This window comes from Polypterus senegalus, chromosome 2 (assembly GCF_016835505.1).
Source record: "Polypterus senegalus isolate Bchr_013 chromosome 2, ASM1683550v1, whole genome shotgun sequence".
In the NCBI taxonomy this organism is placed as follows: domain Eukaryota; kingdom Metazoa; phylum Chordata; class Cladistia; order Polypteriformes; family Polypteridae; genus Polypterus; species Polypterus senegalus.
Window position 1 is genome coordinate 107227261 of NC_053155.1, and position 14917 is coordinate 107242177.

At 35.2% G+C, this 14917-nt stretch overlaps 1 protein-coding gene across 1 annotated transcript; it reads right to left on the reverse strand.

Annotated features, from left to right (window-relative positions):
• Nucleotides 1-415: 415 nt before the first annotated feature.
• cfap300 (cilia and flagella associated protein 300) lies at nucleotides 416-14346 on the reverse strand. The gene is made up of 7 exons (XM_039744337.1): nucleotides 14201-14346; nucleotides 13432-13513; nucleotides 12190-12262; nucleotides 10745-10902; nucleotides 8114-8286; nucleotides 5209-5275; nucleotides 416-614 (listed from the first exon to the last, which is right to left on the reverse strand). Exons 1-7 carry the CDS (start codon nucleotides 14308-14310, stop codon nucleotides 480-482), a joined length of 798 nt encoding a protein of 265 aa, XP_039600271.1. The 5' UTR covers nucleotides 14311-14346; the 3' UTR covers nucleotides 416-479.
• Between the last annotated feature and the right edge of the window lie 571 nt (nucleotides 14347-14917).

The window sequence follows — 14917 nt, forward strand, 5'->3', positions numbered from 1 at the left end:
TTTATAGTTTCACAGTCAAACACATACATGACTTTAAGACATGTAATTGTGACGCAGATGCAAGCAGATGATTGGCTGTGGTTGCCAGAGATTTTATACGTTTATAGGGTGATGCTTATCTAGGTTTTACTGAACAATTATGGAGCTGGAAGGTTAGAACTGAGAAGAAAATCAATCCAACCATCACTAGATATCTCATCTACCGAATCTGTTTGAAGATCCACGGTCTTGTGGATAAACGGCACTTATTCTTGACACTAAAGTATCAGAACCAGCTTTTAAATAAGTCAAAGTAAACATAGATAAAAAAAGTTTTTTTTTTATTTTAAAAATCAATTGTCGTGAATAAAACATATACTGTACATATATATATATATATATATATATATATATATATTATATATAATGAATATTCTGGTGAGAGAAGGCATATAAATAATGTAATTCAATATTATAAAACAAATTTACTTCATGATATGCTATTGCCCAGGAAGCAGTCCTATTCCAAAACTGTGATGCAAGACGTACACATGTCGTTTGACAGGGTCAAGGACTAAATAGGCGAAATTCTGGTGGTGGTCGTTGTCAGCAGGGTAACATATTCGGGGTCCACTCTAAACGTAAGGCACAAAACAAAGAGGTTAGAAATATATCAAATATGAATAATCTAGAAAGTTTCACAGCACCATGTATTATAAAATGGAAACACAGTAAGCACTTTCACACTTAAAGAGAAACCTTACCTTTTATCTACATGAGAACAATTAGTTTGTCTAATTTAATTGGACTACATAGGGAGCACCAAGTCTCACGTGGAATTAGAAATAAATGAGGCACTGGTTAAGACATTGATGAAGTATATTTAAATGAAAGGATGGCACTGTAATGGCCTGTTATCTGCTTTGTGCCACATACTTCAGGGATAAGCTCTATGCCTCTCATGACCCTGAAGTAAATTAAGTTAGTTGTAGGATATTATGTTATCCTTGTGACTTCCAGGAAAATCCCAAGAAGACAAAAGAGCAAACAAAAAATGATGGTATCATTAGAAGACAAAACACATTGAGAAAGAAAATAAAACAAGAGCGGTATGGAAGCTCTGGGCCTGCCTCCTTTGTTCTTAGGATAACTCTTATGCAGTGAGGTAGCTTGTTGACTTGTCTGTTATAGTACTATGTCAATGTCAATGTCAATTTATTTAGATAGATAGATAGATAGATAGATAGATAGATAGATAGATAGATAGATAGATAGATAGATAGATAGATAGATAGATTATTAATATATAGCACATTTAAAACAACATAGTAATGCTGCGGCCAAAGTGCTTTACAATAATAGAATAAAAGAAAAAACAAAAACAATAAACAATAAAACAAACAGTAATAAAATATATGAACATTAAATAAGATAGATAATAAATAGAAATAATGTTATATGATCACAAAGAGGAAACCATCAGTATTACTGAAGGTCACCGAATGCAAGAAGTGAGTTTTTAATCTTGTTTAATTGTACACGACTCCTTTATATGATGAGGTAAAGAGTTCCAACAGGTGAGGGGCAGCAGCTGCAAAGGCCCTGTCCCCCTTGGTTTTACATTTGGTACAAGGGACAACAAGAGACAACTGACCAGAAGATCTAAGCACTCTAGATGGCTGGTGTAAAACACAGTTCAGATAAATAAGCTAGCAGCAAGATTTTAAAATCAATTCGAAAACTGACAGGCAGCCAGTGTAAAGAAGCTAAAATAGGAGAAACAGAGTCATGCTTCCTTGCCCCAACCAGAAAGCGAGCGGCAGCATTTTGGACCAGCTGTAACCTGTGTATCAGAGATTTGTTAATCCCAGAATACAGCGAATTGCAATAATCTACTACACAAAAACAGTTCATTTTTTTAACTCCCGACCCCATCTTACTGTCAGTTGGAATTTCACTTCATCAGACCTCTTAATTTCAGACTCAATAGGCTTCTGGATGTGTGACAGCTTTAAATGACTCCCAGAGGTCATTTCTGCCTAGAGTCTACAATTACTTTAGGTGCCGATTACTGCCCTACTTATGATACAAAGGACCACAGGCTAGAGCTTGCTGTAGTGATCCTCAGGTTCTCAAAGGCAAGTTTTCAAGTGCCCATTTCATTTGGTGTGGCAGCAGAGTTTCATACATTGTTTTATTATTATTTATTAGGCTGACGTCTTTATCCAAGGTGGCTTACAACATTTGAGATTACCTTTGGTTACTTTTCTTTTTCTTTTCCAATTAGAACAGGCAGGACCTGAACCCACAACCTGAAGCTTTGAAGTCCAAATGCCACTACATTTACATTTGTAAGAATTACAGGACACCTGCCAGTCTTCCCAGGATTCACCTAGGAATGGACAACCTGAACCCAGCTTCTGGAGCTGGCAGCTACCCAGGAGGTCCTACAATCTTTACCATTCTTCCCTGGCCTATTTCTCACTCATTTTAGAATTTAAGTTATTCTTGAGGACATGTGATCTGCAATGTGACAAGAATTCAGATAATGCACCGCTTTTCCGGAGGATTTCAATGGTCCTTGCATCCTTGATCCTGGCAATGTGATAATCTTTTATAGTATCCAAAGGAAGTATCATTTTATTTATTTTCTAACCTGCTTAATCCAGACTACGGTCACGGGGTGGTTGTTGGTGCTGGAGCCTATCATAGCTAGCATAAGGTGCAAGGCCATGGCAGGGCAAACACACACACACATCTCTCCAAACATACACTAGGACTATTTCAGCATCACCTATTCACCTAATCTGCATATCTTTGGACAGTGGCCCAGACAGACACAGGGAGAATGGTGGACGAAAAATCAGCTTTCACATAGGGTGCAGATTATAGGGGCTATGGGGGGAGGGTAGACCCAACCGCTAGGGTTAGCAACCGAACAGTCAGTTGGTGCACTAATAAGCTTGGCCTCAGGCAAATAATAACCTAGCACTGGCACTGCGACTGTGCCACCATGCCCATCCTACAGTGACATCGATAAATGTAAATACTCTAGTATAATAATATCACAGTTCTCACTTTAGTCAGCCTTCAACAGTTTTCACATTACTATTTAGATTGTTTTGGCATGCTGCTTTATATTAACTATGTATAAGCAAAGTTTTGATTTAGTATTTATTTTGTAAACTACTTCTTTGAGTACTTTGTGATAATGCTGAAAGAGTCATAATTAAATAGAAATTGAAATATTGATACTAACTATGACAGGCAAAGTATAAAACAAAGCAGTCAGAGGAGGCTGAAACCAATATGGATACCACCAATTACAAAAGTACAAGTTGATAGCCAAGTCTGATAATAGGAAGCTACTGTCAGTTTATAATGGATGGCACAAGTATGAATCAAAGATCACACAGAATGAAAACAATTTAAATGAAAACAAAAATGAAATCTGAAAAATTAGAAACTGTTTTCAACATGCGAAAATTAATTTATCATTTCCTGTAGTCTTTGGGTTTATTGAATGCAATGTCCATATTAAATCACTAACAGCTTCAAAGGCCTTAAAGATTATGTTTGGTATTATTTAAGTAAGTTATTTTTTCCTCATTTTGGCATGCTGTCATTTGCCCCAACACTTGAGTCATTAAACAAACTTTTTTTTTTTTTTCAATAAAGTATCTGGCTGAGGGGATAACAATTGCTAGCAGTAAGCTACAACACCAAAACTGAAATGAATGTCTTTGCGTGCCGAATGAACCTGTATAGTGATTCATGTCTTGAGACTGTTGACATGTTACTTTTTTGAGACTCAACTGTTGTTGAATGAAGTGTAAATGTTCTCACCAATGTGTTGCACATTTCCATTTGACCCCGAGTTGTGCGGTTATTTATAGCTAGCACCTTAAAAGTCACAGTTATAGTGCTTTCGCATTTTTTCCAATTAATCAGGGATTTGTTTGTTAATTTTCAAAGCTTGTAGGCTTGACTGCCCTTCATTATACCAGCAATATGTCTAACTGTGAAAATGTTAATAAGCCTCGTCAGTTGTGTATTTCCCAGAATAAACTGGTAAGAAGTTGCTACAATAGATATAGGACATGACAATAAAGAGAGAGGTGAAACTGAATAGACAGCAACTGGTAGGGCACTTAGAGGGAAGAAATTCATATGCTGTAAAACAAATGATTTTCTAAGACCACATTAAAAAACCTGTATGGATTATGATCATTGCCAAATTTCAATTTATATCTTACATATGCATAAACTGCAATCTGTATGTGTGTGCGGAATACATACTGCAACAGTCTAGACCCAAAGACTGACCAATTTTTTCCTGCACTGTAGCAATTTGTTTTGCTGAGTTTAGCCCAACAGTCAGCTAGTGCCCCTTCAGGTGGCACAGTGGTAGTGCTACTACTGCCTCACAGTAAAGAGATCTTGGGTACGTGTCCTTGGTCTTCCCTGTGTGATAGCACTTTGAGTAGTGAGAAAAGCGCTATATAAATGTAATGAATTATTATTATTATTAGAAGAGATAGGGCCAAAAACTACTGTTAAACAATGTTGAGCTTTGTTTTGTTGTAATAAAAACACTTTCAAAGTGTAGACAATTTGTTTTGTGAATTTGGGGAATTTGCCAAATCTAAGTGGATGTAGTTGAAAAGTTTTAGGACCTCTGTTATGCTTGAACTTTTGTACCATTGGCTGTAGTTGTAAGCTATATAGTGAGACATAATTAGTAATTTTATTTAATAACTACACTCTTATTTAGCAAAGCACATATCATGAGAACATAGCAGCACCCCATGACTGTAAAATTTTAAATTTCAGGAATACCACTCTTATTCTCTTAACTATAGAAGATACTACTCATTACTGTAACTTTTTTAGTGTAAATTATCCCTAAAAGTGTGCAGTATACTGGTGGGTGAAAATAATTAGATTATTTATAGAATGTCTACATACTGAGGTGTAAATGCAGGTCAGGACTGGGACTGTAAGCAGTTTTATACCTTTTTAGATAAGAGTTGTGCCATAAAACACCCTGACAGAGTGTACACTTGCATTGGCCATCTTGTATTGTTACATTCCCCAGGATGCAAGAGGGCAGTGAGTCAACCAAGCAGGTTAACTTCCTAGAAAGTACAAGTATTCAGATAAACTAATATCAATATCAAATACAATAAAATATAAAAGATGTTTAAAAATGATCATAGCAATACTTACATATGCAGACACCTTAAATACACAGGAGATCATTTTAAGTTTTTTTGTTTCTGAATCTTTATAAACACTGTTAAGAAAATAAATGAACATTTTTGTTAGGCCAGTATTAGTAAGTACTTTTAAATAAAGTTTTTGCAAATTTATTAAAAATAAAAAAACTGAGAAATCACATGTACATAAGTATTCACAGCCTTTGCTCAATACTTTGTCGATGCACCTTTGGCAGCAATTACAGCCTGAAGTCTTTTTCAATATGATGCCACAAGCTTGGCACACCTATCCTTGGCCAGTTTTGCCCATTCCTCTTTGCAGCACCTCTCAAGCTCCATCAGGTTGGATGGGAAGCGTCGGTGCACAGCTATTTTAAGATCTCTCCAGAGATGTTCAATTGGACTCAAGTCTGGGCTCTGGCTGGGCCACTCAAGGACATTCACAGAGTTGTCCTGAAGCCACTCCTTTGATATCTTGGCTGTGTGCTTAGAATCGTTGTCCTGAAAGATGAACTGTCGCCCCAGTCTGAGGTCAAGTGCACTCTGGAGCAGGTTTTCATCCAGGATGTCTCTGTACATTGCTGCAGTCATCTTTCCCTTTATCCTGACTAGTCTCCCAGTTCCTGCCACTGAAAAATATCCACACAACATGATGCTGCCACCACCATGCTTCACTGTAGGGATGGTGTTGGTCTGGTGATGAGCGGTGCCAGGTTTCCTCCAAATGTGACACCTGGCATTCACACCAAAGAGTTTAATTTTTGTCTCATCAGACTAGAGAATTGTGTTTCTTATGGTCTGAGAGTCCTTCCGGTGCCTTTTGGCAAACTCCAGGTGGGCTGCCATGTGCCTTTTACTAAGGAGTGGCTTCCGTCTGGCCACTCTACCACACAGGCCTGATTGTTGGATTGCTGAAGAGATGTTTGTCCTTCTGAAAGGTTCTCCTCTCTCCACAGAGGACCTCTGGAGCTCTGACAGAGTGACCATCAGGTTATTGGTCACCTCCCTGACTAAGGCCCTTTTCCCCCGATCGCTCAGTTTAGATGGCCGGCCATCTCTAGGAAGAGTTCTGGTGGTTTTGAACTTCTTCCACTTACGGATGATGGAGGCCACTGTGCTCATTGGGACCTTCAAAGCAGCAGAAATTTTTCTGTAACCTTCCCCAGATTTGTGCCTCAAGACAATCCTGTCTTGGAGGTCTACAGACAAATCCTTTGACTTCATGCTTGGTTTGTGCTCTGACATGAACTGTCAACTGTAGGACCTTATATAGACAGGTGTGTGCCTTTCCAAATCATGTCCAATCAACTGAATTTATCACAGGTGGACTCCAATTAAGCTTCAGAAACATCTCAAGGATGATCGGGGAAACAGGATGCACCTGAGCTCAAAGGCTGTGAATACTTATGTACATGTGATTTCTCAGTTTTTTTTATTTTTAATAAATTTGCAAAAACCTCAAGTAAACATTCTTCACGTTGTCATTGTGGGGTGTTTTGTGTAGAATTCTGAGGAAAAAATGAATTTAATCCATTTTGGAATAAGGAATACTTAACAAAATGTGGAAAAAGTGATGCGCTGTGAATACTTTCCAGATGCACTGTATTTATTCTCCTTCCATTATTTTGTTTCAATCCACAAAGAATAGATTTCTAGGTATAACACAACAAAGTTGTGTTATAAATCCAATGCATTATACAAACTCACTCTGAGGCTTCATAAAAAAGTAGCCAAATTAATCAGCAATATTTGTGATTACTTTCATCCATCATCCAGCCCGATACTATATATCCTAACCATCACAAATAACTTTAAGTTATACTTCAATTCATAATGTATTGCCTTCAAAATACTGCTATATTACTCTGAGAGTATAGTTTGGTAAAATGCTTTTGGAAACTATATGATGTTTTACTGACTGTCACACAATTACAACATGGAGTGACACAGTGAGCTATAACATCTGTAAGTAGACATACCAATGGGAGACAAGGCTATCTAAGATTGTTTTGGCAGTGCTTGTTTAGTCAGTCTCTATCAGTTTGCTTTTAACTGCTGTTATGCACTTTCTAACAGTGTCATTTCAGTCAAAAAGTGAGCCTTACTGATAAAGTGGATTTATTTGAGACATTAGCAAGAGTTTTGTTTCAGTTGTCGTCAATATTCAATTGCTCATATTAACAACAACAATTTATTTCTTGTAAAGAACAAAAAAAAACACAGGAAATGGCTAAAAGGGATTTAACAGGCCCTGTTTTCTGACAGAACCATGACTTCCTAAGAAGTCAACCCCAAAAAAAAACAAAACCTAAAACACAAAGAATAAAAAGACAAATGTTTCACTTATCGATAAACCAATATCTGTGAATCATACTGCAGCCCGAATACAGTAGAATCAACAGAATTAGATAATGAATGGATGGTTGTTATTCCTGAATGATGGAAGGAGTGTTTAGTGATTTAAAATAGACACAACATAAGTCAGCATTGCAGTATGTCTGTGACAGTAAAACATTATGTCTAGGTCAGTTCCTGCCTTGCACCCAAATCTGCTGCAAAAGTCTAAAGTTTCCATAAGTTGGTACAAAAAAAAAAAAAAGCAGTGTATTATCCATCCATTATCCAACCCGTTATATCCTAATTACAGGGTCATGGGGGTCTGCTGGAGCCAATCCCAGCCAACACAGGGCGCAAGGCAGGAAGCAAACCCTGGGCAGGGCGTCAGCCCACCACAGAGCAGTGTATTATATATAATATAATATATAATATAATATAATATAAGGCAGCAGTAATGAAACCACTGCAGAACAATTAAAGAAAACTGCAGTCTAAAACATGTTTCATTTGTGTTTGAATTTAAGTCTTATGCATGAATTACTTAAATAACTAAAAGGTGCATATCCTACTATACTTACCTAACAATGTCCTTGTAAACAGATTGTGTTATTTCTAGGTAGGGTTCGATAGTGTCTTCATACTGACAAAGCAAACCTCCAAGGCAGAAATGCTTAAAAATTTGAAAAATAAATTCTTGCCGGTCTGACTGACTGATTACTTCGGAATTTTCTGAGTCTTCAATAAGCAGCATCTTTAAGATTGAGAAATGAATGAAAACATTATAAAAGCAAAAACTTTCTTAGTAGAAGAAATAGTACAAAGCAAAGTGAAACTCTTAATTACATGTCTGACTAACATGCAACATTTTGCCTCTCTACAACTCCAGCATAAGTAAGAATGTACAGGGTGGTCCAGATCTAATTATGCAGATCCAGATTGCCTGGATGACTTTGATTTACGTGGGGACAATTCCAGTTCGGCGCGAAGACGATTCTTAATGTCGTCAATTCGCACACTTCTCGATGGTCCGGGATTTTTCAGGTGATTTTCTATGCAGTAAACTTAATAAGTTATAGCGTAATGAAAATTGCATTATTAGATCTGGACCACCCTATATAAATATTGGCAGAGTATTATTAGAAGGACACTGTTGAACTCAATTCTGTTTTGTATGTACTGAGCAAGAACAGGATGAACATTCTTCTCCATAAAATGAGTCAATTTAACACGGAAGAATGTAAAGTGTTAAGTATGCATTTATAGGTGGAATTATAATTGTATAATATTACATTTGTTAATATTATTGCTGCAAGTTTTATGTCTGTTTTTTTAGCTTTCTTTAGTTCTAATTAAATTACTGAGGTCTCCTATAATGCTGATGTGTTACTAAACATAGTTTGTTATTCTTGATTTAATTCCTATTTCCACTAATTTCAACTTTTCAAGTAATACACTATCAGTATGGAAGGTAACATAATTCTTACTGCAATCAACAATTGTAGAACACACACGCACACACACACACACACACACACAGAGTACAGTATATACTGTATATACTAAATATTAATTAATTTAAATGCTACTTTTTGAAAGAAACTTGGAAAAAAATGTAATTTTATTACTGACAGTAATAATAGTATTAATCTATATACTCTTACTGATACTATCAATTGGTGCTTCATGATTAGTTTATTCTGATCTTTCCATGCAGCTTTTCTTGGATTTTTTTCTCCCTTATTGTATTTTTGGTTTTGACACTTCTTCACGGTTTGTGTATCTTTATTTTTAATAATTAATTAATTAATCTTTATTTTTTGTCTCAATTTTCTTTACTGATACTCACTTCCATTTGTTAACGGATTTCCTTAGTAACATCCCAAAGGTTGCCTCACATGATGCCACTAAGGCAATGGGATAAAGGGTTGTCTTTTAGGTCATGTCTATCCAAGACTGTGGATAACAGCCTTTGATTCTTACAGTGTATTCTGATAAGACTTCTTTGTATGTTTGTAAAAAAATGTTGGTTTTCCTTTCGAATTTTGATACTTGTCTAATGATGTTAGTACTGTTTGATACTCCAGTTATGATCTTTGTTTGCCTGATGACTGAGTCTCTTCTCCTGATACTTTCCTACATCTTCTGCAATTTGTTTCCATCTTAGCACAATTTAATATGTAGTGCAATTTATTGAAGAAGAAATTTCTTTACAATTCTGCTCAAATCTATATCTGAAATACTGCATGAATATACATACTCTCATTTTGTTTATGTTGCCGTTTCTTATAGAGCATTGAAAATACTGATACATGACCAATACCGTGAAAAAACCAGTATATTTTACATTGTTTGTTATTTTTGATATTTGGGCCCTATGGAGGATTGGCACCCCACCACAATTTGCTCTTGTCATATTCTTGATGTTGCTAGATAGGTCCTGACCTCCCATTACTCTGTATTGGAATAAGATGGTTCAATAACTTAAAAACTAATGTATACACAGTATTTTTTTCCAAGACTCTGTGAAGTGCATTTAACATGGGAAAGGCGCTATATAAATAAAATGTATTATTATTATTATATATACAGAGCATGTCACCACAGGAAAGTACAAGAACATTTAGAAAGTATGAAAATACAAGTGACAAAGATCCTGCTTTGATAATGCTCTAAAATGCCAGAAATAAGTGAAGTAGTGAAAGAAAAGGAAATTAAAGATGAGGCCAGAAAAGACAAAGAGGAGAAAGCGAATGAGATGCAAAAAAAATGTACAGAAGAAGGTGAAGATTTGAAAGCAACAGAAAGCATGAAGCAAAACTTCTGGAAAGTTCATCAGTGCTGTTCTTTCTTAATTCTACAAAAGAAAAACACATTTTGAGCTTTCAGTTTCGCTCCAGGAGAATGTATCAATAACATCACAGTGGCATGAGCAGTATGTTTGAAGATGATTGCCAAGTTGCATTGCATTTTAATGTTTGTTCTGTCGCAGCTATATAACTAAATCAGTTCATACGTAAGCTCAATGGCATTTCATTGTAAAAATTATAATTTGAAAAACGTATGCCGTCATCTAAATGATTGTACAGATATTCTGTTCTGTATATAGCTAGTATGCAATCATACTGCTGAATAATGTATTTAAAATATAACCTATACACTTAATTATTTACAGTGTTATATAATGTACTGTTCTCTATAATATTACCCACCTTTCGTAATTCATCAGATTCTCCATATTCTTCATCAAAACACTTCACAATATGGCCTGTTTGTCTTACAATTCCAGCAGTATATAAGGAATCAAATAATGACAATGAAATGGCTGTGCATGGAACAGTTTCAGCTTCAACCTTAGTCACTTTAGAAGCTGTAAATAATTTAAATAAAATATAATCGATTATAGACAGTATTTATTTTATAGTCACTTCTACTATTAGCATTTCTTTGTCAATATTATAGATCTAGATAGTCTTTAAATTGCCTGGTTTACAACTACTGTACAAAAATATATAATTAAACTGCAATCAATCCAAACAGTAAAATAAAATGTATATCTGTATAAATATTATAAATTATGCTCATCTATATTCCACAAGCTTAGCAAATTCAACCGTTGAGTCATTTTACAAAAAAAAAAAACATATTTCCCTGCAGCAAGTGACTTGAAGATGTCAGCAGCTTTGCTGCTCCTAAGCTTTTGTTCAACTAGAGACACTTACAAAACCGTCCAAATACATTTTACTGAACAGCCACTATTTTAAAATGGCTAATGTGTAGGTGCCTGTAGAGTGTGGGTGACCATACTGATAAAAGAGTGAGTAAGCATATCCAGAACTAACTGGGACATCATCTTGATTCTCATTCTTTTCAACATATACACATTAGTATCTTTGAAAAGATATAAAAGCAAGAACCACACATTTCACAACAGAAATGTACACCTTTTTGAGCATGTCAGTATTAACAGAAAGAGAACCAAACTGGTAGAATGTAAATATATTCAGTATATTATTTTAAAACACTTCTACTTATAAGACAGGCATGTTATACATTATTGTAGGTATATACTAGGGGGCTTTGCCCCCTGCTCTCTTTACTTGCCCACCCCCTGCCTGCGGTATGTGCCAACCACTTTGTGTCTCTGCCGCTTGTGTTGTGAAGAGTGAGGCTGAACGCACCCCAAGGAGATGCAATCGCTCCTCCGACACCCCCTCTTAAACGGTGATACGATGGGAAACACATATAGTTTTTTTTTTTTAACCTCTTTGCTCGATCAGTTGCTGGCTCGCATTTCACACGGCGCACTTCTGTCATATCACCTATGTCCATATATTCGATCTCTTTTTGCTTTTACCTTTTCATCAATATGGCATTGAATTTTGAATTCATGTTTGGAATTACATTGCGACAACGCAACATATAACTGCCCGTGAGTGAATATTGGCTTCTTCCTGGAGTGCAATGCTGAAGGCATACACTTGAACACAACTAATTAAGAAAAGGACATTTCTTGTTTTGGTAAAGTATGGGATAATGTATGGATGAGTGATTCAACAGGAAACCCAAACACAGTTCTAATCATATTACGGATAAAATTATCTAAAGCACTATTTGTGAAGAAATATCAAAACTTTGAATAAATGTATGCTTTTACCTAATGCTTCCCAATGTCCAGAGGAGTCCAATGTTTTCAATACAGATGTTACATGTGGATCATTAAAGAAGTCCTGGTATATCAAAATAATTACAGTTATAAAGATTTATTTTTCAAAAGTTATAACAAACATATCATAATTAAACTGTATTTATTTAAATTCTAACCAGACATAAGTTATTTTCATCAAGAAGATTTTGAAGGCAAGTCTTACAATAAAATGCATTAAAGTGATCTGTGTAGAATCACATATGATACAAATACAGTACGTCTTTAAAACTTTAACAGATTATACTTTGCTTATATACTGCTGCAAAAATATTTGTCAAGTGGGATTTTTGTAAAGACATAAATTTAGCAATACCTGAAGCTTTTGGTGAATTGAGACACATACTAGGTTAGAATCTGCATGTTAAAAAATATATAAGAATTTCTGTTCAGAACTAGTTAAGAAAAGCAGTTTAATAATGGCATCTTCTGAACAAAAAATTTAAAATACATATTTTTTTATTTGAAAATATGGAGAGGGAGAAAATAAAACTTCAAAACACCAGACAACCTTATAATGCAAAAACAATATTTACATTAACATAAAAAGCATATATAGGCAAACCTTGATAGCAGAGTAAATGTAATTCTAAGTGCAACGCCCTGAGGAATTACTTTCTAAGTATTCAAATCTAGACATTCCATACCAGCCCTTACTTGCTGCTTGTCATCAAAATCAGTCTCAAATGGGCACTTACTTGGTTTACTTTGTGAAACATTTTAAGCAGCCAAAGGCTTTAGTATTCTTTATCATCTCCCTACATGGCCAAGAACAAAGAACTTATAGAATATAACAAGACAGCCATTATACTAAATTCTGCTGCCTGAGTAACTAAATATATAAAGTTTATACTTTCTACTTACAAAAGAAACTCTTATTAATAATGCATGACATGTGTAAATAGATGCATATATAGGCTTCTTTTTCATCAGAACTCTCGTTTTATTTACCTGCTGTGCCCAGGTAACAATAATTAAAATGATATATTGTATCTCAGATGTATGTCTGGTGTTATTGATGTAAAAGATACCAGCAAACTGGGAAAAAAGTCTGCTATGTGTGTTCAGAATATTGCTGCTGCAATCATTAATTTCTTTCACATAAAATTCAATATATGGCATAAAACTTATTAGATCAGCTGTGCAATGTAAAACAAAAGCAAATTCTTAATAGAACAATTTGTTTTAACTTACCCATACAAAATGATCTTTTTCATATACCTTGAAATCCTGATCAAAACTGAACGCATATGCAGTTATTCTTCCAAGCATTGACCTGCAATTATTTGAAATTAATAGTGTAGTTTGTTTCCGGGGATTTCAACCCATATATACGGACAACTTTTCCCGTAAAGGAATTTATAAATCACAGGGTAAATGTGACTGCTGCTCACGAAGTGCTCATTAATTAATGTTAGCCAGTCTGCTAAGATATTACAGTTGATTAATGGATGGATAGATAGTCAGTCTGTTTTTTTTTTTTCAAAAAATATATAGTGATGTGTATTAAAGTCATTAGTCAGAAAGAACTCATCGTCAAATGTTTCAAGCTTAGTGAATCAATGATGTGCATAAACTGATCGAAACAGCAATGCACCTCAGAGAAGATTTACAGCAACAAAAGTAAGGGGGAGAGATAAAGATGGAGACCAAGTGGAAACCGTTAATTTACATAAAGGAAGGCATTGTCCTTCTTTATAAAACACGGGTACGTTTGGTTAAAATTAACAGCCACTTTGTGATTTAAGGACCAATAATACAAACCTTTGCTTTAACTAGTCTTCACTAGGGAGCAAAGTCACCATTGCGCACGTGTTGGTAGAATTTTTTTAATCGTGCTATCTAATATCAGATACTATATTAGAAAAAAAAAAGCTATCACACAACCGTTAAAACTCAGCTGTATTTTTCACAAGACAAGAAAACAGTTCATCTTGAAAAAAGAAACAAACAGCGTACTCACCATTTCATAAGAAGCTCAGAGAAATGCCTGTTCCGAAGAAAGGAAAATGATTTATTTGACAACTCTTTAAATGTAAACTTTGTTACTTGTGAAGACATTACAGCAGACATGTTTCTCTGGCGTCTTGGTTACTTTGGTAACGGAACGTGCGCGCACTTCATTGATAACTAGACGTGCGCGTTCGGTACGGTGCTAGACTTGAACAGCGCATGCGCGGAATGCCCGAACTAGTAATACGTTTGGTTTCTGCAATTTTATGCGATGAGGAATTATACTTACAAGAAGATTATAATGACTTCCGAAAATCTCGGTGAATTTGTTACAGTTAAACTTAGTCTATCCCGTATTACAAATTTACGTTTTGTTAAATTTTGTTAAGATTAGGACCCAAGGTTTGTTAAATATGATACTGTTGGCATATTCCGTCGAAAGCCGATTTTAAAAGTACTTTAAATAGGTGCAGTATTTACATTATTCATATTTGACTCACACTTTCCTGAGCAATATAATTAGTTACTAATGATAAATAACCTGAAATAGTTCCCATTTTATAAACTGATAAAATTGATATAATGACCGTTTATAACTTGATAAAAACGGGTGTACATTTAACACTGACAACAGAAACTAAGAGTTGCAGTTTGGAACCCTGTATTGTATACCAGCTTTGCAAATAAAACTTGATGTAAATTCACTTTATGTGTATAACTATATATT